The sequence below is a fragment of the Numida meleagris genome, chromosome Z, assembly GCF_002078875.1.
Source record: "Numida meleagris isolate 19003 breed g44 Domestic line chromosome Z, NumMel1.0, whole genome shotgun sequence".
NCBI lineage: Eukaryota > Metazoa > Chordata > Aves > Galliformes > Numididae > Numida > Numida meleagris.
The window spans coordinates 12,152,628-12,178,116 of NC_034438.1; the positions used below are offsets into that span (position 1 = coordinate 12,152,628).

Sequence of the window (25,489 nt, forward strand, 5' to 3'; positions counted from 1 at the left end):
AGATGCCCGCAGGCAGTTTTAGTAGATTACTGAACTATAAAAAGGAGCTACAAGACTGATTTTTGTCTTCCCTCACATGCACACTCAGCTGCAGTCATTTTTAATTAACAGGTAGAATACTAGCAGCTGATATTCAAGTAGGATGTTGAGCTCCGTAAGCACAATTAGCATGTTGCAGAAATGTGGACCACATATTCAGTGATCAGTTTAACCCAGTAAGGATTTATTTCTAGATTGCTTCCTTATCTTGAAAACCCTTGTCTTCTCTGATCCCATTAGATGATTTTATCCTTTTTTTAATCTCTGCTATACTTTGAATCTCTTGAACAATTTGCATGATGTTTGTCGTGGCAGCTGAACTCTAAATCTAACTTCTGAAGAAAAGATTCATAAAAATCACAAAGGTGTAATGCTCTTGGAATTCCTTGGCCTTGGATCCTCAAGGTTCAGCTTCTTGTACCTCATGATTACATGCTCCTCAGTATCCTGTTTATCACTTATGGGAGTGTCTGCATTCTCTAGTCAGAAAAGACAAAGCTAGTAAGGGTGGAGTTGTCTTTGTACTGTACTTACTACAGTAGTACTCTAGGAAAGGCACTTCAGAGACTGGTCAAGATGACTCTTAAACGAGGATCTTTGTCAGTCAATTTTGGAGTTGAATTCACGTCTACTGTGTGTAAACAGTGATTTCTGGAGAGGTTCATACTAGATATGAACCTGACAGGTGTGTCTTGATCAGATCTGAATAATTACTGCACTTGGATGTTGCACAGCTCTCTGAATAGGCTCAGAATGAATTTGTTGGTAGGCATATGGGTGAAGCGGTGGCCAGGAGGTTGGTCTCTTGCACTGCAGGGCTGACAGCGATTGGAGGAGACCTTCACATCCCAGAGCCACTGCTTCTCCTGAGGAGCTGCACCTACATCTATCCCTGCACATACAACGGAGAATGCAAATCTGGTTACTTGCCCCATCTGATGTTGGTTTCCAGGACTGACTTTACAAATAGACTTCCAGACACACCTGAAAGACTGTGCTCTATTTTTCTGTCTTCACAAAAGCCAGCTTTTTCAGGGTGAGCAGCAGTGTTCAAAGGTGACAAAGAATACGTACCTTTAGAAACATATTCTATGGCTTTCAGGAAGCAGGATTGTGACTGAGAATAAAACCCTCATTCAACTTTAGTACATGAGGTCTGTGTGAAACTGGTATGATGCTAACCAGATACACGAGTACCTTACATATTACTAGGAAAGCTAAGCTTCTGCACTGAAAATTCCTACTTTATGTATCTGCAGCGACTAAAATACCTTCCTCCTTCCAGTAGCCAGAAGGACAATAGTTACCTTTGGCCTAGCTAATCATTCAGTTCAGTTGTTCAGGTGTAGACATTCAGTGTATTTGAGGTCTTCTGGATTACACTAGCTGGTTTTCAACTGTCTCTGCAGGGCAAGTGCCTCCCATACCTCTCCCAGACGCGTGCAGTCCTCTGGGGATGCCTCTAGTACCATAGCGCATCTCAGATGGCACCAGATGCCTTAATCTCTCAAAGTGCCAGCAGAGAGCTCTTAGTCACTTATGGTTGCTGGAAGGGTGTCAGACAGACTGCACGTCTGAAACTGGAGCATCTTTGCTTTTCAGGGTACCCTTCCCAGGAATTACTACTTTCAGTATAATTGTCCTCCCACATAAGCAGTAAAGCATGCCCCAGATATGTGGTGCTATTTTCTTACAGCCTGGGTATTATTACTCAGAAATATGTGAATTATCTTAGTTGGCAGAAGTCCATACAATGTCTGGGTACTTTGTTTGTATAAGTATTGGTGCTCAGATCCTTAGTGTGTATAAATTTAAAAATGTTGAGCTTTATGCTTGCATAACCTGAATTTTTATGCTTGTTTTAAAATAATTAATAACATTCTGATGCTTATCTTAAGTGAAGAGTGAATTCCCAGCATTACTGCAAAATGTACCTCCCATAGTCCATGTTGCATGGCTTAGAGACTCTTGCAGTTCTTCCGAACAGGCTGAGACAACGAGTCCCACAGACACCAAGTCCACACTACCTGGACATTTTTTCTGCCGGGGCTTACCTCATTCTCAAGTGTAATTCTCTTATTTTTGTTAGAAATGTGGCTCGATTTGCAGCACTCCCGACTGAGTTGCTTCAGGTCAGCATAGGAAATGGTTGGCTTTGCTTGCTAAAATACTCCTCTGAAGGAATGCTAACTGTATCACTTAGTGTGACAGACCTCCCAAGATCCTTGCAAGTATAGCATGTGGCCTTGATTATCAGCTGTTGCCCACTTACCTAGTAAAAAATTGCATGTTTGATTTATATTATATTGATTCGTTTCCAGGGAGGAAAGAGAGGGCAAGTTCCCCCTAAGGTTCTCATACATTTGTAATTTGGTTTAGTTTTTTGTTTTTTTAAAGAAGGAAATGATGTAATAAATCTTTTTTTTTTTTTTTTTTGGCCTTTCTAAATTGCAGACACAGATTGCAGGTGTTTCACTTATATGGTTGTTGGGATTTTTGCTCTGTCAAATCTTTCAAAATGTCATGGACAATTTCCTTGAAAACAGAAGTTTTCACGTATCAAGTTTAGTAACAACAAAAACAATGAGCTGTCCCAAAGAATCAAACAAACAAAGTGTCCTCACCTGCATCACTTAAATACCCATAATCTCCTGGGGAAACAGATGGTGTTTGCACTGTGCCTGGAAGGTCACCAGCCTTGGGCTTTGCCAGACTGACAGAGGAAGTGCCTTGTGTTAAAAATACCCTCTTGCTTGTCTCCATGGCTAACGTGACAGAAATGGCTGCTTAATCCGGGTACATCCCTTCCTCTGGGCCTGGCCATCAGCACCTAGCTTCTCTCAAATGACGGCATCTGTGTGCTCTGACTCGTGCTGAAAAAGGCACTGGCACAAGTGTTCTGCACAGAGAGTGGAAGTGCCTGCTGAGGCTCGGGGCAGGAAAGAGCAGTCCCTTGGGCCCAGACATTGATGGAAGGAATGGTGATGTGTCTTGGAGATAGTGGATGGAGAATGTTTTCTGCAAAACTGCTTCCCATAGATCCCCAAAGGCTTTACAAAGGCCACATTTGTATTTGTTGTCCCTGTTATACAAACAGCAACAAAAAGCAAGAGACCTGCCAAACAGTAGTCCATGCTTCACTCTGTGTTCCTGGCAGGAATAATACTCTGATAAAAATGGCCTGATATATTCTGGACTGAGACCTGAGAGATCCTCTGCATGAAGGAGATCAGTCTGTTACCACTTCCATTCAACCTGCCCTCTTTGGCTTCATCTTGTACACTGACACACTGATGTAAAGTAATATAGCACACATATAATTTTTGGAGTTGTTTTTTTTTTGGCATTTGCAGTGGAACGCTTTGCTTTTTTATCTCCAGTTTGCCACCCATTATGAGGTGAGCTCTCCACCAAATCTATGTGGTGCTCTTAAGAGATGGGCTAACATGGAGCATTCTCTACAGCAAGCCCTGCTGGCTTCTCTGCTTTCTTCTTGCTTTGTAGTTTTGTTGCATCATGTCATGTGTTGAGTGTCATGTCACAGCCAGTTAACGCCAAATGTAGGGCATAGCAAAACAACCAAGAAGCCAGTGGGTGTTTGATAGTGTCTAGTCATTTAGGTGAATATTCATCACCTGTATGCATTCAGACATAGTTAGAAGCAAACTTCTTTGTCTTCCCTGTGTTGCCAAAACTACTCACATGTTGGCAGGTAGAGTAATGTAGTATGTGCCACTTGAAGCTTAGCTGGAACTGTAAGAGTGAGAAAGGGAATTTTAGGCCATGTAAGAGACCTGTGGACATCAGGGCACCTTCTGAACTTATGCTTTTCCTGGTGATGCCAAACTCACATCTTGAAGATCTTTGAAGAAGGGCCTCCACTCAAGAGAGTTACGCTTTTGTGAAACAGTATGGCATTAAAATCATGTATTATGCATGTGAGGAAGTCTACATATTGGAATGCAAAGCTAAGACCAAATGTTGTCCTGCAAATGAATGTAAAGATACCTTGTTCTCCGTATTACTTCATCTCTACCATCCTTTCAGAAGCTAAATGCGTTAAGCCAACAGAAACCTTGCATGAGAAGAGAAAAAAATGTGGCAGAATTTAGACTATAGTAGGCATTTATTTTGTAGATTATACCCCCTAAATTATAAAATTGAGTTTGTGTATTACAGTCTGAATACAGATTTGATTTTCTTGACACATGATTGATCAATAATGTGTGATTTTTTCCTTTTATTCCCCAGCTAAGTTTTATGACTTCTGTTACTCTTAGATAATTTACAGTTTCATCCATTAGAATAACTAAATTAGTTCTGAAATACAAACAATACAAGCAATATAATTCTAAGAGAAAGAAGTAATATTACAGACCTGACTTAAAAGGAAGAGCATTCCAGTGAGCTGAAAATTGGTGCATCTGCTGACAGCTGAGTTAGTGATGGGCTCTGCTTCATTAGTACAATTTCCAGTAAACTGCAAGTCACTTTTATAAGGTTTCTCTTTGAACACATTGAAATTCTTTTGTAGAAATACGTGTCATAGAAAATTGCTTTTGCCAAAGAAAAAGATTCTGATGCAGTAATGGATGGATGGAAGAGAAGTAGACAACCTTCCTTCCTGGAGTAAAATTATCTGGAGGTGGCAATTAATCTTAGTAACTATTCAAGTGAGTACTAGGAACATGAATTTGTGGCCACATTTTGCTAATACCCTTTATTATTTTTTTTTTCCATAATGAATGCAGGGTTGGGAGCAGATTGTGAATGTGCAGCCTGTTTCTCCAGTTGTTATCCTCTGCCTGTGCAGTCACTGTCACTAGCAAAAATTATCTGTATTTTGTACAGTTCTCACCACCAACCATAAAGCTATCAGTTCTCTGCTTACATCCATTAATAGAACTCCATGCTGAATAATTCAACTTTATATACAGTTAAATTGTATTATTTACATATGATTAGGTATAAAAGTTAGAGTGGAGAGGCTTATATGTATTCTATCCTGGTCTGTTTTGGTTGGAAATGTGTGTGCCTCATTACCTCTACTCATTTGCTTCTGATTTTTCTGTTTGTTGATGTGCCATGTGAACTCTATTGATAAGCAGCTTCCCAGGAGCATATGGTGGGGTGGCCAATGAGCCAGCCAGGACATGCACTTTTATCTGGTACACGCATGCTCGGTTTCATAGCTGTCCATTAAGCCTGCTTGGGCCTTGTTGTCTTTCACCTTAGCATCAGGTTGTTCAAATGTGTCAGTGAAGCTCTCGCTAGCACAAAGTGGTTCTCCAGCACTTCTGGGCTGTCAGGTCTCCTTCCTGCAGACTGCTGGCCCCACAGGACTTTGTGTCTCTGCCTGTTGTGGTGGGAAGGACCTGCTAACCTGTGGTAAAGTACAGGTAGCTTGGGGCTGCCAAAATAAACAACCACACGTGGCCAGCCCTTACAGAGGCTCTGCAAAGCCAGGATTATCTGTGCTGTTCTTAAGTGGCTGCAGCATATTTTGTGGGAAAAGCTGATGTATGATGTCCACTGTTTCACTACTTACTGTATGTTTTATATTCTTAACCTTATCAAAGTGACCAGGAACAGTAGTGATGCAGTTACCCTTACTGTATTTCCTCATGGATTTTAGTAAATTTTCATAGCTAAAAAGCAATGTTTAAACAGATTTGCTGTGTAAAGCGCAGAAAAACACAGATGTTTTCTGCATGGATCTTCTTATTGCTTAAATTGGCACTTCTCACCTTGGAGTCCTTTGTGCTGCTCAGCACTATGAGGAGAAACAGAGGCAGATTACACACATGAAAAGAATGGGGTATTTCTGTGCCTTCCTTTTTACCAGGTGCCAAATTGCATTTTAAGCTTAAACGTACAAATACAGTGTTAACTTCAGGAGCGTTGGAGCCAGCGGAAGCAGGTAAAGCAGAGTGTGCCAAAAACATCCTACCTACCTGCTGTGCTCTTCTGGTTATTTGGTTGACAGTGGGGTGAACAAGTGATGGAGTATTTATTAAAAGAAAAGGTTTGATCTAAAACCAATATGGCTATTAAAATGTGATCCATGCTGAAAAATGTTCAGAGCCATTCTACTGGAGGAATGATAGATAAAAGTCAGTTCACTATGGAGCTTTTCCTGCTTTGTTAAGGAAACACAGTAAGTGACTCCAAGGAGGTCTTGTTTTGTTTTAAATTGTGTATGTATCACTTGTGCAACCTGTCCCATCTTCAGGCTGACACATGCGTTTCCTGTACAGAATGAACATCTGTGAACTGCTTCTGATTTCACTTTTCTAAGGCAGGGAAGGTAAGATGTGAGCTGCTGTACATAAAGAGAAAAAATGTATGAACTGAGAACACCAGTTGTGTTTTTTCAGGTTCTGAAGAGTTAGGAAGTGGAAGTTATGGACATCGTTATATCACAGAAACAGTCAATGGTGATGATGATGGATTTGATGTGGATGACTCAGACTATGACATTTACATAGAAGAGGTAAATTTCAAGATTCCACTTCGACATTTCTGTTTTCTTTCAAGTCTTGATGTTTTAAAGTGTCTTACCTCATCAGATAGGTATTACATGCTCAGATACTTCTTCTTCTTCAGTGAGAATGGATTTATTACTTCAGATCTGTGTCTTGGAGAGTATTCATGTCATGCCCATGTCCAAATTAGGTTTTACTAGTTTGTGTTTACTTCTTTCTCTTCAGCTCAGACCGCTTCCTGCTATCAAAGGAGGAAACAGAAAATTTCTGGTTGAAACCAAGGTCGTGCCAGGGTCTAGCTCCAGGCTGCTGTCACGTGTCCTTACAACCACTTCTGAGCCCACCACTTCCACTCCCACCACCACACGACCTTCCACCACGGCCAGGGTGACAACAGCCAGGGCCATGAGAAGGGGCAGCATGTCCTCTGTCCCACGCCTCTTTGATCTCTCCTGTGATGAGACCATCTGTTCTGCAGACAGCTTTTGTGTCAATGACTATGACCAAGGAGGCTCACGCTGCCACTGCAACTTGGGGAAAGGAGGGGAGACATGCACAGAAGGTTCGTTTCTGCGTGCCGAGTTCCTTGTCTGCCAGTATGTAGGGTTGTGCTTCTTCAGTGGCTTCCCAACAGGCATCCCCCTAGGGTTGACCAACCAAATGTCTGAGGCCTCTGTGCAGTGGCACATTCAGCAGGGCCTGGCTGTGGCCCAGGTTTTTAGACCAGCTGGAGGTTGATTTCTAGTTCTGTTTGTCTGAGGCAAGTAGCAAGTGTGTGGTAAAACAACAAAAGTACATTTTTTGAATGATCAGGTTGGGATTAATATGTTCCTAAGGACAGCAGCAACTTCCATGATTCTCTTCAGACATCAGTCCCTTTGTTTCTTCTCTTCCTTTAAATATGTTTGAAGAATTTACTCTTTAATAAAGATGGGACAGACAAATGCAGACACCTACAATTTTGTGGGGTAGGTTAATCCTACATTCTGTATTTGGGAGTGGGAGGATGGAGAAGCCAGGCATGCTGGGAGCACCCAGGCCTGGCAGGGTCCAGCCATGGTATCTCCAGCTTTCAGCTAGGGCATTCATCCCCCTTTCACTCTTGCTGCTGAGGCCTAACCTCTCCTTTTTGCCAGCCCTGACAGGAGCTGATCACTCAGTAAGTCACTTTAATTTTTTTTCCCCTCTGGAATTATCTGTTGCTTTGATTATCAAGGGTCCACACAAATGCCAGAAACTGTGCAAAGTGAGAGCTGAGACTATGCAGCAGGGAGGAAGGAAGAGGCACCTACCTGTGCAGTGCTCCTAGGTCTGCCCAGACCCAAAGCTGGCTGGGCTGGCCTGTCACTATTCCTCAGTGAGGCAGGTCTGCTTCTCTGCTGCACAGCATCCCGAGCATCACTTCCCAATCAAGCGTCAAACTCTTGACCGCAGGTGCTTGAAATTGCAACAGGTGGTTGCAATCAGTGGTAACTAACAAAAAAGTAAACAAGGAGACTGACATAGAGATGCTGCCTCTCTTGGGACGATGGCATGACTTGTGAGTTATTGCCCATGATGAATGTGAGAAGTGCTGAAGATCATTTCTGTTACTGGTGACAGTGCTGTCCCACCTGCTAAGGAAGAGCACCAGGGACATGCATTTCTTCTGCAGACAAGTTTTGAATATTCCTGATGCACTACATTGTGCATCAGCAATGTAGGCACTGGGGTATTTGAATTTCACCTTCCAGTGGTGGAGGAGACAGAGCTCATTCTGAAAACTATCAGTTGTGACTCAGACAAAGGGAACAGCTGCAGATGTGATTTTTGGCCTCGTTCTAGTATGAAAAGTCAAGGATGTATTTGAACTGTATACAGCCTTTAGTGTTAGTCTCTTAATGTGATTCCAAAACCACCCTTTTTCACAAGGGAGTTTTTTATTCCTTTATACTGGTAAGCAGTAGCATCATGTACCAATATTGCTTTGTACTGAGTTTCTCCACAGCATCCAGTATTGTTAAATAGTATATTAGTCTGAATGAAAACAGACTTTTCTTTACAATCAACAGCTGTACGACTCTTTGGTCCAGTCAGTGCTGTTTGTGATCAGGGCATGAGTTAATTCTGACTGCTATGGTTGATTCAGGATTATAGCACCAGTTCTGTCCCCCTCAGTCTCAGATGTATTCTATTTGTTTGCTTTAATAACAAAGAAGCTGTGAGAGCTGTATCCAGTTCCAAATAAACAAGAAGAATCCACTCAGTATTCAAACAGCAAAGAGGAATAAGACTCTTCATCCTTCCTACCTTATTAGACTTAGATCTGCGGCAAAAATTCAGGCCTGAAACTGCATCTGTCCTCAGTGTTTCTTGGGAAAATGAGCTGCAAAGGTAGCAGAAAGACATCCCCCTCTTGTTTTTTGTGCAGAAGCTGGTATGGTGGTCTGACATAAGATAGTAAAGGGCAAGGGCTGATGACACCATCCAGTGAGCAATATGGAGGGTTACTGCTGCACCCAGGGATGGGGAGATGCAGGAGCTTTCCTCTCCCCATCCCTCCCTGAGCATTCTGCCCTGAGCTGACTGGAGGAAGGCACTGGGGGCTCCTAGAAGCCACCCAAGGGTTTTCTGGATGCTGGATATGGCAGCTACGGAGTGACAGTGAGTAACGCATCATGGAGCCTAGTTCAGTGCACATTTCCCAAATAGGTTTTTGTAAAACAGAAAATTCCTTTGTTGTCTCTGTATTAGATGGCTTGTTAAATGGAGATAAATAAATAGATGGATTCTGGCTCCTGAAACAGAGATGAAAATCTGAAGAAAGTTCCACCAAAATCAGTGATTAAGCTGTTGAGCAGTATTTGTCCTACAGTATCCTGCTCTTTTCCAAGTTCACCAGTTTCTTGAGAGTAGAGGAATTGTGAAAGGTGGTGGAAGGACAAGGCAATAACTTAACTGGCTGTTCACTGCTGCTGACTAATGGCTGTCTCTGGAGAAACTCCACCTTGTGTTTTCACCTAATGTTATCTAGTGCTAAATATGTATATCAATTTTTATATTGGTAGAAAATTGCTAAACCATGTGCTTCTGTCATTGCTTTTCAGATATTACTATTCAGTATCCTCAGTTCTATGGCTACTCATATATTACCTTTGAACCACTGAAAAACTCCTATCAGACATTTCAAATTACCCTTGAATTCAGGGTAAGTTTAAGCAATTCCAAGTTCTCTTGCGAGCTTTGAATTTTATTCACTTATTCTGATATTCATAGATCCATAGAATCAGAGAACAGTTTAGACTGGAAGGGATCTTAAGGATCATTGAGCTCCGTCCCCATATTTTCATATTTTGGACAACAGAATACTAACTTCGCTTCAGAACAGTTTATAACACAACTGTGTTGAGCCTATCTATAAGCTTCATCCCTAAAGATCTGTCTTTACATTTGAGGAACGCAAATTAATTGGGTAATCTAGCTTCAGTGTTCATGTCTGTTATTGTCCAAATTAGGACAGAGCTGATAGGGCTGCCTGTAGAGAAGGTAGCACTTGTAGATGAGCTCTCAGTTACATCCCATGTAAGGCAGCCTGGCCAGCATCTTAGCCCAGATACAAGCCTGCTGTGGATCTGTAGTGACCTTTTGCCTCATGTGGTGATTTAACACTCTTCTGGAAATTTGTCAACTCAAGTTGTGGATGGCTGTTAAAAGCCACTGCATCTGCTGCTATGCACATATGGATAATTCTTGCATGCCCAGGTTGTTTGGCTTGAAAAGCATCAGATTCACTGAATGTGTGAAGTAGGGTGTGTGTATTCATGTGCAGCAAGTCTCGTGTCTCTACACTTAACAGGCTTGCTAGGATGTCCTTGCTAGACTCCGTATTCAGAGGTCTCATATGGGACATGTCTGACAGCTTCTAATCCTTTCTAGCTGTTGGTAGATCTGACAGTATCATGCTGTATATGGAAGAGATATTCTTAAACCATTTAAGCATTAAGACATTGTGTCTTAGGCTTTTCTTAGGCAGGATTCGTAATGGATCAACCATGTTTTTACAAGTTAAAAAATCCTTTTCTGGAGAAAATCTCCCAGTACTAGTTACATTTGTCTGTCACTGCGAGACTTAGTCTTTGATCTTTCATGTTGATGCTGTCATTGCAGGCTGAATCAGAAGACGGTTTGCTGCTCTACTGTGGGGAAAATGAACATGGCCGTGGCGATTTTATGTCTCTGGCAATCATCCGACGGAGCATCCAGTTCAGGTAAAAGATTGATTTCCGGTAGGCCCGTCTCCACTCTAAATCTGGTGTAAAGAGAAGAGGACATTGCTGCCTCCTGGGACACTTTAGGTGATGAATGACTGTCCTGACTTTGACTTCTGTCCTATGCAGTGCACAAAACGGGTAGCATTGCTTCACTGTACAGTTCTTACATATTTTCTTCTCTAATCCTTATTCAGTGTGTGAACATGTGCCCCGCTGACTCATTTTACTCAGACCTTGGTGTAAGGGTAGAAAGATCAGTTTTCTTAGGGGCAGTGTGTATTCAGTGTTTTTGCCTCACAGCAAAAAGAGTTGCAGATCATGTAGCACAGTAAAGGATACCAGGCTAGCAAGGGGCCTGGAGTTTTCATTCCATATCCCTTGTTTGGATGGAAGATGCAGGTTTTTTTTTACATGATGAGGGAGAATGTTTCTTGCATTGCCATTGATATGAAGTGTGTGAAGGAGTCTCTCAAGGGTCTCCTTATTTGGAAGACTGAGTCCTTAGAAAGTGGGAAAAACCAAAGTGGGGCTTGCTAAAGCTCTGTTTCTGTTCACCTCCTGCCCTGAACAGCAGTCAGAGAAAATGGCATGTGTTGTGCACGGTCAGCTCCACAGAGACTGTGCTGGAGGTCTCCTTGCCAATCTGCACTGAAACACTTGAGTTTCGTACAGTGCCCCAGAGTTATTAATACAGTGCTACCTTTCACAAGGCAGCTACCAAAATTCCCAAGATAAATTACTGTGATATCAGGAACTCAGGTTGTAATACCTTGCATCTTGAAACAACTTCAGCTGTGAAAAAGCTTTGCAATGCACTTGATATAGCTGGGAAATGCAAAACCTTCTCCATGAGAGTTAATAAAATTTGAAACCTGGAACAGATCATACTTAGACCTCCCCGTCTAATATACCTTATGTCTGTTAATATGCATTGAGAAACAGAGAAGTTCCTGGAAGACAAGGGAATATTCAGAAGTGTAAAGATGTTCAATATTTGCTTGGTGAGAAATTGTCACCCTGCCCTCTCTACAACTGCCAGGTTTAACTGTGGCACTGGAGTTGCAGTCATAACAAGTGAAAACAAAATCAAACTGGGGAACTGGCACAGTGTCACGGTCTTCAGAGACGGGCTGAATGGCTGGCTCAGGATGGATAATGACGCTCCAGTCACAGGAAAATCTCAGGTAGGTAATCCTGCACCTGCAACTCTACCTAGGGCTCTCTCAATATTGTGATGACTTTTTTTCTTGTTAGTAGAAGTCTGATCAAATTTGAAGGGTAGATAGATAGATATCTCAATGCTGAATCCCATCCAGGTTATCCTGCCATGTTGCCTCCTTGCCCTGCACCTTTCTCCTGCACTTCTTTGATCTCTCATAACAAGTTGCTCTGAGAAGTTTGCCAGGATTTATAGCTGCTGGCCCTGTTGGCTTTCTTTTTTGAGTCTCAGCTTTTTCACTTCCTCAACCAGAACAGATTGCTCAGATGTATATGTTTGTATATAGTTATGTACAATATACATATGGCCACACAGGATTTGTATACAAGAGTATAAATAAATGTATACTAAAGACATAGATTTAAGCACTATAGTGGAGATAGACGTTCTGCCCTGACTTATGGTAATGCCAACAGTCTCATATGAGACCATCAGGATAAAATATAATGCAGGAAATTGTCTTGATTTTCTCATCTCTTACCAAACCAGAAAATAAAAGTGAAAAGAAGATGCAGAAAAAAAGACAATTGCAAATTGGTTTGGATGTCTTTCCTCTTCCTTTTGATAATGACTGTTAGCATGCCATCCCTGGCACTGAAAAAGGGACTTCATGTATATCATTACTTTACACTTCCATGTGCAGGCTCTGAAAGAAAAAAAATCTCAAGAAATTGAGTGATAGGAAGGGGATGAAGCTTGTCAGCATAAATGCTGTGTGTTTGGAGCCTAATGGCAAGAATTTCTGCTTCATGTAGAGTGCTCATCAGCTGGAAATAACAGAGGAGAAGGATTTTAGTGTCTGTCATGTGTCACTATGTGTTACCAGTGCTGCCAGGCCATGTGAAAGGCAAATGTGATTCAGTGTGAATCAGGAGATGAGTCCTGTAGAGACTAATGCTGTGGCATAGAATTTTGGTGAGACGGCGTATGGCTGACTCTGACAATGTTGTTGCATCAGTGATTCTTCCTCAGCCCTTCCTAGTTAAAATTAGCTGGACTGGTGTCAGCAAATGACAGTCATTTCTGACCTGGTTCTTTTGAGAGGTTAGAGAGTACCCCTAAGAGGTGGAACATGACAGACTGAGCATGAAGGCAGGCAGAAACATCAAAGGCTGTGGGAGTTTGCAATCAGTGGAGGAGAGCAGGAGTATCGTGTGCCCACAGCCCTGTGATATGCCAACCTATGAAACCCTGTGGATAGATGAACTCTCTTTAACCACAGGCTTCGCATGAATTATTTCACTCTACTGAAATTCAGACCCATTTGATGTGTTTCTGCAGCATACTGTGCAGCAGACACTCACAGACTCAATAACCTTGGCTAACTTAGCCTGGTAAAATGTAGCCCATGGGGATAGGATTTATTGTCATAAATACCATGGAGGCAGGGCAGGACAGAAAAGTCCAGAAAGGGTCTGGGCTAGTGGTCAGCTGTCAGAACACACTAGGTAAAATCTAGCCATGAATAAAAGCAAGAATTTAAAACGTTGTGTTCCAGAGGTCACAGGTGTTTTGAAACAGCTTTTGAGTAGGAGGCAAAAAAAATACTTTGATCAGTTTATGAAAAGAATTATGACCCAGTTGGCTGCATTGTGGAGGGGTTTAAATTAATGACCAAAAAAGTTCAGTTTAGGCTTTTTTTCATTCCTTCCTATGCATTGCAGTAGTGCAAGTAAACTTGTATGTGTAGGTTTCCGTAGGTCGATTGAGATCAAGTAATAAGAGATCAGGAGTAAATTTAGTGCCAGTGAAGTGGGTAGAATCCTCTTGAAGTTGTAGCTGTATCAGATTATGTATTGTCTTGGTTTTTGCTGTTATCTTTTTTCATTGTTTTGTTATTCATCTCTCAGCATTTGCTGAGTTCTCTCCAAATGGCAGCACCATATTGGTCTGTGTCCCCCAGGGCTGTGTTGAGAAAACAAGCAATCTTGACAAAAGCAAAGCAAAGGAAGAAATTGCAGCAAAAGACAGATATCCAGAAAGCTCCCTTAGAATACAGTGATTTTCAAACTTTTTATTTTGCGTTAAGTAGCTCATGTTATTATGATGGATGTGGGTGCAAAAAGTAGCATATTTAAAGTGTTATTCAATTATGGATGGAGCAGGGATATAAGCAATGGAAAGGAATTATAAATGAGCAGCCTATATATCTGCTGGTTTTTTTCATGGAGAAAAAATTGATTATATACAGTGTGGCTTAATTAGTTATCCTGTGTTATGTCTGTTCTACATTATGTTGTGTTCTATTTTCCCTTTAGGGCCAATATAGTAAGATTACCTTCCGGACTCCCTTCTACGTTGGCGGTGCCCCCAGTGTGTATTGGCTGGTCAGAGCCACAGGCACCAACCGTGGATTTCAGGGCTGTGTTCAGTTGCTCAGCATTAATGGGAAAATGATTGATATGAGACCCTGGCCTTTAGGGAAAGCTCTCAGTGGTGCTGATGTAGGTAAGTTTAATGGTGTGCAGTCTTTAATCAGTGCTAAATCACTCATTAGTTGGTTTTTTTGTTTGTTTGTTTGTTTGTTTTTTTCCCCTGAAGAAAAATTGAGCAATCATCCAGGTTTGAGAGGGGAAAGGTCTGATTTCAGTTTTTGGCATGATATTTCTCTGTGCTTTTGTGCATTGCTGTAGCTGGGTCTGTTGTAGGAGGCTTTCATCAGTGTCCCTGTAAATATCAATCAAATGTACCCAAAACCCTTGTAGATGTAGTTGTCCAACACAGTGGTAAAACCAACTCCCACAAGCAAGCAGGAAACTCAGTATTTTTGATGTAGTTATGACTGCACTAGTGTTTTGCCAGCATCTTCTAGGCTACCTTTCCATGCTACTGATTGACATAGTCATCAGCAGAAATCAATAGAATGCATGCTGTGTTTGTGCAAAGCACTGTGGACACAACAAAATGTGTTTTGCCTACAGGCATCATTTCACTTCTCCAAAGCAATACAATACTCTTTCAGATCCACAGCAGTGCTGTGGCTATTAGAAGGACTTTTCCCATGAAAACTCATTACTGTTGAATCAAATAGGCTTTCCTGTTGACCATCCATTGTTTTCAGTTCCAGGATCACAATATCTTAAAAAAATAAATAAAATCAATTCTTCCAATAGCTTTGGGGGGTGGTGGTATAACATTATCTTCCCTTCACAGAAGAAAAGATAGAGAAGTAGGGAAGTTAATAAATTAGTTAGTCTTGTCTTCTATATATATTTAGTAATCTCTACTTTATCCATGTAACGGACAACTAGGAAACAACAAAATCCTTGCTTTAATGGCATCTCAGTCTAAACAATTTAAGTGGAAGGGTAACCCCAAGGTCAGAAAGCGAGTGGTAAAGGCAGGAAATAGATCCCGTGTCGCTGAACTCTCCGTGCCTTGCTTCATCCACAAAGTCATCTTTCTTCTCTTCTATAGCTTTGCATTTGGCATCTCAAGAAGGAAGTGATTAATGAGAAACTTTGTAACAATCGCCCTGTATTCTCTAGATAACATGACCAAACTTCTGTGCTACGCAGGAGGAGTACAGAACAGCCCAAGAAACAGATTCTGAAAAGAATAAGTCTTTGGAAGCAGAGAGTAATTTCACGATAGAGTGAGAATCTATGGAATTTATATAGATAGATGAAAGCCCTGCTGAAGTTCTCCAAGTCCTAATCTCTGTTGCTTCTTGTGATGCAGCTGGCTTCATTCCCATCCAGGAAAGCTTCACATACTATTGCATTAACAATCAACATCACTGAAAATAAATGCTGGGATCTGCCATGTGTGACTTGAAACTGAGTGATAGAGCTCTACTATCCTTACATGGCTGCACACACTTATGTGATACTGAGCCAGGAGAGATTCGCAAGCAATATATGATGCATTAAGCTTAAAATAAATAAATTTCAAGTGAACTCTGCTGGGGTTTAGGGATGGTTTTTGCTAGCCAATCTTTTGTTTCTTTTTCTTTAGTACAATGTATAAATCGTGAATGCTGTGATATACAGACTACAGCACTGAGGGTAGGCAGGAGAGGGGCCACCCTGCCCCTATGCAGGACAAGCTCCCGGCACATGATGCTGTGAGAGCAGCCTGGCTGTACATATCATGACTGCTGCAGCTCAAACTGACTCTCAAACCAGAGAGCCTACAGCTTATCTCATCACTGCTGCTACCTTCCTTTGTCCTAGTCTGGTTCTTAAAAATTCCACTTAACTTTGGTCTTTTTGAAAATACTACCAGCATTGTTAGTACAGCAGATACAGTAAAGACGAGCATTGCTTGAGTTTCCTAGTTATGTCTAAGACTTAATGCATTTCTAGTTGTCCCACATCTTGGCTCAGTTTCCTGTCCATAAAACCAAGCTGGTACTGCTCATTTCTGTCTCCAGTGCAAAAAGTGATGCGTACATGAGGGATCTCTCAGACCAGACACCTCTTGTAGGAATTGAGAACTTCATCATAGGTGTGGAGAGGTCCTTCAGGAGGGGTGCAGGTTGTCATTTTAAAACACTCTCTGTTTTGTAATAAGCTTGAAAATAGGATTTGTAGGTAAAATAATTTATGTTAACCCTGTAACAGTGACCTTTTAAATTCCACTTGAGAACAGTTCCGTGAAAAGCAGTGACAAGATTCCCATTTCCCTCCTGTCCCATTTCACTGTGGCCATTGTAACACAGCTCAGAAGGGGAAATGATGGCTAAAAGAGTCATCAGGAGCACCCGTGCTGCCACAGCTGGGTGTGGGGCAGCCATTTCAAAGGATAATTGTCTCCTTCCACACAGAGCAGAATTTGTTCCCTTCCAGTGTGCTTTAGTTATGCTCCTTGGTTGAGCCTCAAGGCCCTGCCTAATGAGGGCTGCACTCAGGCCTCAGTGCAATAGGACATGGGCGGGATAGGCCCACATTGTCAGCATTGCCTGAGCGCATCTGTGTCATCTCAGGAGTGATGTTTCAGCATGTCTTAAAATCTGTGTGCTGTTCATAGTTTGCCATAAATGCTTTGCACCTCCAGATGACATGCTCGCACTTATGTACTACACGTGTATTATATTTCTTAATATAAGATCAATTTGTTACTATTGACCGGGGGGGATGTATGTGTGCAGAAACAAAATAAGATAAAAAATAACTTCAGCCAGCACTTCATTAGATGTACGTGTGACCACTGAATAACCCAGCTTCACAAATAGCTGTTCTAAGAGGGAAAAAAGCAAATTATTTATTCTGGAGCATAACTCCAGCAAAAAGAATCTATTATTTCAAGTGATGAGCTGGTAGAGTAGAAACACTTATTAAAAAGCCCATATGCTGATGATACAGATTCCTTTTAGGATAGAAAAGAGGGCTGACAACGTCATTTTAGTTTAAGATTAGCTGCTGATGATTAACACCTCCCAGGCTTACCAAGGCACAAATTTACAGTGAACAAAGAAGCACTTATGGTAATTGAAATAAAACAAATCACAGTGCTTCTAAGCAATCTAGACAGTTTTCAATTAACACTTAAGAGAAAACAAAGATAGGAATGAGGGTGGAAGAAAAGTAATCTGGGGGAATGACTGAAAGGTTTGACTGTCATGATTTGTTAATGAGGGCTTACTTCTGCTATTTTTAAGGTTTCTCCCTGGTCTGGTACAAAGCCAGTGCTAAAAACAAGCTACTCTGTCTGAACTATATACAGTTTGACAAATGAGAGAAGAATCTCAGTTGGAGAGCAAAACGTATTGGTTATTTGCAATGACCAACAACTGAATAAATCTTCTTTGACAAACTTCTCTGATAAATCAATGCTATGGTGCTGTATTTAGGTGAATGCAGCAGTGGAATCTGTGACGAGGCATCCTGCATCAACAGCGGTACCTGCACTGCGAGCAAAGCAGACTCGTATATTTGCCTTTGCCCTCTTGGATTTAAAGGTCACCACTGTGAAGAAGGTGAGAGGGTACTGAGTTGCTTGCATTTCTTTTTATTTAGCATTCAGTGTGTTTTCCAAATAGTGACATCCAAGGATGTCTTATGTTATTACACTGATAGAAGACAAGTACTCGCTATTATTTCATCTTATTAAAATCACACATTGAAATCCTTCCCCACACTCAATCTGGGGCTACATCGAACCCCTATGTAATCAGAGATTCTGAAACTTATCTTCTTATTTAAATTAACTATTTAAATTAACTACAGTTAAGCTTCTCAAACTCACTTATCAGCTCCACAGCTGCAAAATCACACTAATAAAATCCACACTTTTGCTTCATCCAGCATCGGTTGTGTATTCTAAAATATAAAGGACCAAATGTCAATTTTATGTTGAAATTGCAGAGATGAAAATAACTAGTTAGCACATTAATGTTTGGAATATAGCTTTTCATGATGCCACCCATTGTATGCCTGCTTACTGCTTTGAAAAACACTGCAGAAAATCTCTACAGAGATGTATTAATTACTCTAAAGCAAAAAAATTTCCAATACATATAATGTCCTTGGGGGGAAGGAGGGATTAAGGAGATAAGCGATGCTGGCAATAATAAAAATTATTCCTAATTTTGATGATGAAATTCCTCAGTTGTTTCCTGATGTGTTAGCTTTAAGGGAACTGATACTGGTTAACAGGTTAGTCAATCCCTTACCTTTGAGCCTCAAGTGACCTTCTTGTGTATTCTGGATTTCTAGCACTCGCCTTGGCCATACCTCAGTTCAACGAATCCTTAAGATCATTTGCTAGCACACCCTGGCCCTTGGAACCACAGAACTATCTTTCCTTCATGGAGTTTGAGATGACATTTCGTCCAGATTTAGAGACTGGTGTCCTTTTGTACAGCTATGACACAAACAGCAAGGATTTCCTCTCCATCAATATGGTGGCTGGTTACGTGGAGTTCAGATTTGATTGCGGCTCAGGAACGGCAGTCATCAGGTATAACCTCATTTCTTGTATTTCCCTTCCAACAATGCCACAGATCATACCCAGGAGAGGAGTGGGTTGGAAAGAGGAATAAAGTATAACGAAGTATGGGAGCCCATCTCTCCCTAGTGCCTGCTTCTTCTTAGAAGACAGAGAAGCACTATTGTTGTACTTAAAGGGACAACATCTTCCTTTGTTTCATAGCCTTGTCAGTGTTACCACATCATGTCACTACCTTACTGCAGATGTTATTTTTCTTTCTGTATGTCATTGCAGAAATTCCTTTCTTACCTCCATACATTGTGCCACAGGTAATTAGAGGATTGATAAGTATTTATACATATGCCCACACTTTCTAGACACAGAATTGTACTGCAGCACTCTTTTGAGCATCCTCCTCCCTGGTCTCCTGCCTGATTCCAGGTAGTAGGTACTGGGCTGGAGGTGTCACAAGAAGATACAACTCGAGGTCCCCTTTTTCACATAGTGTTGTTTCTTGGAGGATCTAAGCGTAATACCCAATTTACCTAGCTTTAGTAGTCTGTAAGGTAATTGTCTGATTTACATGAGTCACCCAGGCTCCCAGACAAAGACAGACCATCTGAGAATGATTCATCCCATCCTAAAATAAAAGCCTCCGGCAGGAGCAATGAGGTGCCTCAAAAAGGGCTTTTCTTTGTGTGTAAATGAGTTCCCAGTCCTTGTAGATTTGCTCCCAGTGTTTGCAGAAAAGGCAATGAGCTGAAGAGAGGCATTCAGTACCTTGGCTGTAGTCCAAGAGGCGACCAGTTTGACCAGACTGACCTAATCTATAGAAATAATCTATATAAAGCTTATGAAAAAGATACACACTGTGTGCAAGTCTTGTATATCACGTGTTTCCTGTGGACACCAAGAATTATGGCTATACTGCAATTAAGAGGAATACGCTGATTTTCCACTGAACGAAGACTAATGCAAACAAATTCACTCAGATTATAAACTGAAAGATGAAATGTCATTCAGACTAATGCAAAATAATGCACAATGCCAACAATTCACAGCTGTGGGGATGCAGTTAGTGCTGTCAGATAGAGGAAGATTCTGGAGTTATCATGGTTAGTCCAGTGCAGCCAACAGCTAGATGCTTGGAGACAAATACAAAAATGCAATTAGAGTGTAGATAGGTCTTAGGAATGAAATAAAGAACATTCATGATGCACACTGCTTTGAAAACTTCCTGCAGCTGTAGTCAATTAATTTCAGAAGAAATCAGCAAATTAAAAAAGAGGAATAGTGTTGTTATCCAGGAAAGGGAAAGAAACAATTTCCACAAGTGCAGAAGGTCCCTTCAGAGAGATTGATGGAAGAACAATTAAGGCGTTGAAACTGTGAATGACACGGAGATGAATAAAGAATGATTATTCTGCATTTTTTAATTTATGTGAGAATTAGAAGAATCCCAGTGAAACTGCAAAACAAACAGTATTCAGCATAGAAAATAAGACTTTTTTTTTTCCCAGACAGCACATAAATAAGTTGTGGAAACTAATTGTCACAGCATGTTACAGATGCCAGAACTATAAATAGATTCAGAAAAAAAACTTAGACAAATCTGAAGAAAGATCCATTGAGGGAGATCAAACGCAATTGTACGGATGCAGCCTTTGACTCAGGAAATTGCTAAATAACATGTTGCCAGAAGCTTGGAGGATATATCAAGGAAAGTATCATTCCAGACTTGCCCTGTTTTTTTCTCTGGCCAAACTGTCAGAAATATCTTAGGTCAAAGACCTTTGCTTGAACCCTAAGTGGCTCTTACAGTAGCCTTCAATCTCTTTCTGATTACTGTTGTCTAATTCCTCTTGCTGGTAACTGCAGTACTTTAAAGTAGATATCATTTTTTCCCCCAAGAGTATTGTAGTGCTGCAGAACACCTCGGATTAAAGTTCAGTCAAGATGTATGGGGCTTGTAAAATGTGCTGAGATCCACAAGCTTGTGCCTAAGGGTGGAAACTGCCCCTCTCTGTTGGAAAGCACAAGAGAGAGCAGGAAGCCAATTAACACTGAGTTGAGTGGAGTAGGAAAGAGTCTTGTGTGATTGATGGGCAGTAGTGGAGATTCTTGAGGTTGCCAAGATTAGCTGAAAATTGCCAGAATTGTTCCGCACCTTAGAGAAGCTGTTAAACAATAACTTAGATGCACTTCTGTTCAGTGAATATTGTGCCCATTGCAAGGCCAGGCACTCAGATGAGGAAAGGCCAAGCTTTTGGTTGACAGTGCATGATCAGTTTAACAAGTTTATGTTTAAGGAGTCATAGCACTGGTGCACAGAGCAATCCTTTTCAGCCTTTAGATATGATTCAAAACCCATGAGTCCTGGTTCCTCTTACATTCAGTTGATTATCATCTTTACATGGCATTAGCTTCATTTCTGGTGCTGTGACTTCTTGCTCCCCTGCCCTCCCATGGCCAAGCACAAAAGCTTCAGGCCGGGCAGTTAATTTTCAGCTCAGGCACTGACCACTTAACTCTAAGTGTAACAGTGATCTTGCCCTGGGTGATACACATCAGGTTGCTGTTATCTTGGTATAATTAACCCACGCTCAGCTGCCAGCCCCAGTCATGTCTTCACGGACCATTTCAGTGCTCAGCCCTGTCTCTTATTTCAGATCCTCTTGATAACATGGGCAACTTGCACCCTGTCATCAATTATGTCATCTCATATCTTAAATGAGATATGCACACCTGCTTAGGCAATACTAGCTTAAAAGTCTGCCTCACTCTTCATCATAATGTTTCTCACCTATCTTTTGTCCTACCTTTTGTGGAGTTACAGCTCTGGTCATCCTATCTCTTTCACATGACCAAGCTGTTAAATATTAGAATATAACTGGAACACAACTATAATGTCTTTGTAATTAATGATGAGGCAAACTTGTTTCAGTGTGTCAGGAGCAGCAGTAGGCTTGGGTTTCGCCATAGGTGAGTTGAGCTGGAAGAAGCATAGTGTGTGCAAGGTGCTCAGGAGGGAGAAGGGCTGCTGAGCAGACAGGTGAAGGCAAAGCCAGAGCTATTTACCAAGATGTGAGAATTTGCTGTCTCCCATGAGCAGGTATTGAAGGATCAAGAACTTTGTCACATGGGGTATTTTCTAAGATTCAGTTTGCCGAGGAAAAAGTAATCATTAACTGAACAGCACATGAAGAATCAGAAGTTCTAGTGCCTGAAGGAAGCACTACCGAATTCATAGCTTTCAAAAACCCCGTGAATCCAAGAAATGTGAGGGCTGCTCCAAAAATAGTGCCTCCTATTTTTATGTTGGCCCTCCATCCTCTGATGTTGGCCCACAACATCAGAGGTAGATGTTGGTGTATGGTAGTAGAGGCTGAACCTGCCCACCAATATCCCATTTCATGTTGTTGCCGTGTAACAGATGGCAGCAGAGAGGCAGTCTTGACAAAATGTCATCTGACATGGGAGTGTGAATGAAGCAAAGCTGTGTTATTGAATTACTCCATGTGGAAAAAATGGCACCCACTGATGCTTGCTGAATACTTCTGGAGTCCAAACAGTGGATATGAGTACAATGAGGTGATGGCTGGTGCATTTCAGCAGTGGTAACAGTGATGTGAAAGGCAAGCCACATTCTAGACAACTGTATATATTTTTACAAATGCATCATGCAGGCTCTTGTTCATTACTGGTGAAAATGCATAGCTAATGGTGGTGGCTGTGTTTAAAAATAGCATTTTGTAGCTGTGAATTTTCTCTATCAAATAGTGCTGTGGTGTTCTTTGTATCTATTGTACTTCCTATGGAAGTAAATGGGTGGCATTTCTTTTGGAGTCACCTTTGTAGCTTGTGAATCTCAGGTGATGACATTGCAAGACTCTTTCATCCCTAATTGTAATTAAATCTAGCAGAGCAGGTGGATTAGCATGATGCTAAACTAACCAGTAGAGGAGATAAAATATTTGTAGTGCCACTTACTGGGCATCCAAACCCATTGGTTTCTTATTAAATATATATATATTATAAGGTGATGAAATTCTGTTACCTATTGATTTACCTAAGGTAATTAAACACTAAATGCTACCACACAAAAAAAGAAGAAAAGGCAAATAACATTGCTCAATGATGTGTGTTCTTTCAGATTCTCTGAAACAACTGTCAAAGTAATTACTGTTAGTATCTTCTGAATAGAGACAGATATAAACTTTGAAGATATTTGAAGAAGCAACATAAGTACAATAAAAATATTTCAAAGTTTATGTTCATTATTCAGAAATTAAAAAAAGGAAGGAGCTCTTATTTGCATATTTTCAAATTGATGGATCTTTTTTAAATCAGCATTTAAATCAGTCTGAAAATATAAGACATTATTTCACCAGAAGCAATTTCATATTTATTTATACTTTGGCATAAAGAAAAAGCTAGGAAGTCTTCAAGTATCCCAAATAACACTGGTTTTTGACTTTTTCAGCTTCAATTCTGAATGAAACACAGGTTTTCATCACTCCTGGAGGAATGGCTGCAAGTTATCATTGAGACATAAAATGTTTAAACTAGTATTGCAAATGGCATTTGAAAATAAGATGCAAATTTCATAGAACTTGTGAAGGGGAATACATTTTTGACAATTAAATACTCTGCTATTCAAATTAGAGTTGAGCCAATCGATATTCTAAGAACAATCTTCAAAGACTTGCTTTGAGACTGGTGAATGCTTTACACAACTGAGGATTATTGTTCCTGTCCAGCATTTCATCAACATCATTAGGATCATATTTTCATTACTTCCCCTTAATGTACAGCGCCAGGTTGCTTCTGTGTGTGTGTGGATGTCACTGGAACAAGATGCATAAATAGAGCTGATGAGCCAGCACAAAGCACTTCTGTTTTAAAAGAGAAGGGAGAATGTGGGGCTAAACTGAACATTAAATGGGAAATTTTATCTCCAGGCTTATGCCATCATGGAATAAGGATGTAAAACCAAGCCAAAAATTTGCCACTATACTTTACAAATGACTGTGCATAAAAGTAGTTTGGAGGTGGATGAAGTGAATTCTGATAGTTTAGATGTTTCTTTTATAAACAGAAGTAAAGTGATTGTTGTTTGTGGTAAGAACATGACCTTATTTTCCTTTACTGATAGGGCTCAGACATTGTTTCTTCCTTGTGAGTAAAGAGAAACTTGATGGATTACTATTTTTTTAAGAAAGTCATCCCAAGAGAAATTGACTTTTTAACATGAAGGAGAAAAGTGTGAAACTCTTAAATCTTTCTTCCTCTTAAAACAGGAGTGAAGAACCTGTCAGTCTGGGTCAGTGGCATGAGCTGCGAGTTTCTCGCACTGCGAAGAATGGTATCCTACAAGTGGACAAACAAAAGCCAGTAGAAGGCATGGCAGAGGTGAGCATATGATACGAATTGTCATTAATATATATGTGAGTATAAATATGAATATAGCTGTTAGTTTATAAAATGATCACATGATGAGCCAACAGACTGCTGTCAAAGCTCTTAAAAGCTGACAAAATATACTTCAGGGACACATTTTCTTAAGTAATATCATCTTCACTCTAAGGACAACGATTCTATAAAGGCAGATGAAATCATGGCCTTGCCTGCTCGTGCTGTGCAGCCAGACTCACATTTTTGAAAGTTCATTCTTTAGGTTATTTTCTTGGCACTTGTTCTGGCTAAGTCTGTTGCATAAACTGTACGCCATGAAATGCATAATCTGGATAAGAGTGAAATGAAAAATTCTGTGCACAAAGTCCTGTTTTTACCTCTCTCCAGTTATTGCGTTGGATAGGTAAGTCAAAACAAAATTGTATCTTTGTCTTGTCCTTGCAAAAGCAACTTTCAGGGCAGAATAAGGCCTGCCGTATTCGGAGAGTTGATGAGTCACGTTTTATTCTTCCCTCACTGAGAGGTGATAGTGAGTTTTAAGAAGGTGAAATCATGCTTGCAAGAACCCAAGCAGAGTATTTCACTTGACTGTGCACACAGAGGTACTTCTTTATCCCAACAACCTGAGACTAGAGCTGTTTAGAAAATGTCTTTCCTAATGGAAAGTCTGGTCATAAAACCAGATTCTAAGTTCTGTTAGCAGAAGAATCTACTTTTTCTTTTGTTCTTTCTTTCTCTCTTTCTTTCTCTCTCCTTCTTTCTCTCTCCTTCTTTCTCTCTCCTTCTTTCTCTCTCCTTCTTTCTCTCTTTCTTTCTTTCCCTCTTTCTTTCTCTTTCTTTCTCTCTTTCTTTCTCTCTTTCTTTCTCTCTTTCTTTCTCTCTTTCTTTCTTTCTTTCTTCCTTTCTCTCTCTCTCTCTTTCACTCTCCTTCTTTCACTCTCCTTCTTTCACTCTCCTTTCACTCTCCTTCTTTCACTCTCCTTTCTCTCTCTCTTTCTCTCTTTCTCTTTCTCTTTCTCTTTCTCTTTCTCTTTCTCTTTCTCTTTCTCTTTCTCTTTCTCTTTCTCTTTCTCTTTCTCTTTCTCTTTCTCTTTTTCTCTTTCTCTTTCTTTCTCTTTCTCTCTCTCTCTCTCTCTCTCTTCCTTCCTTCCTTCCTTCCTTCCTTCCTTCCTTCCTTCCTTCCTTCCTTCCTTCCTTCCTTCCTTCCT

General features: G+C 40.8%; 1 protein-coding gene across 1 annotated transcript in view; it reads left to right on the plus strand.

The window, feature by feature from the left end:
- Positions 1 to 25,489, plus strand: part of EGFLAM (EGF like, fibronectin type III and laminin G domains) — a 73,539-nt gene that overhangs the window by 33,316 nt on the left and 14,734 nt on the right. The window contains exons 8-16 of the mRNA XM_021380795.1: positions 6,417 to 6,532; positions 6,750 to 7,086; positions 9,611 to 9,711; positions 10,671 to 10,771; positions 11,814 to 11,958; positions 14,252 to 14,441; positions 17,788 to 17,913; positions 18,653 to 18,896; positions 24,167 to 24,278. Of these exons, the coding sequence (XP_021236470.1) occupies positions 6,417 to 6,532; positions 6,750 to 7,086; positions 9,611 to 9,711; positions 10,671 to 10,771; positions 11,814 to 11,958; positions 14,252 to 14,441; positions 17,788 to 17,913; positions 18,653 to 18,896; positions 24,167 to 24,278 (1,472 nt within the window). The remainder of the gene's footprint in view (positions 1 to 6,416; positions 6,533 to 6,749; positions 7,087 to 9,610; positions 9,712 to 10,670; positions 10,772 to 11,813; positions 11,959 to 14,251; positions 14,442 to 17,787; positions 17,914 to 18,652; positions 18,897 to 24,166; positions 24,279 to 25,489) is intronic.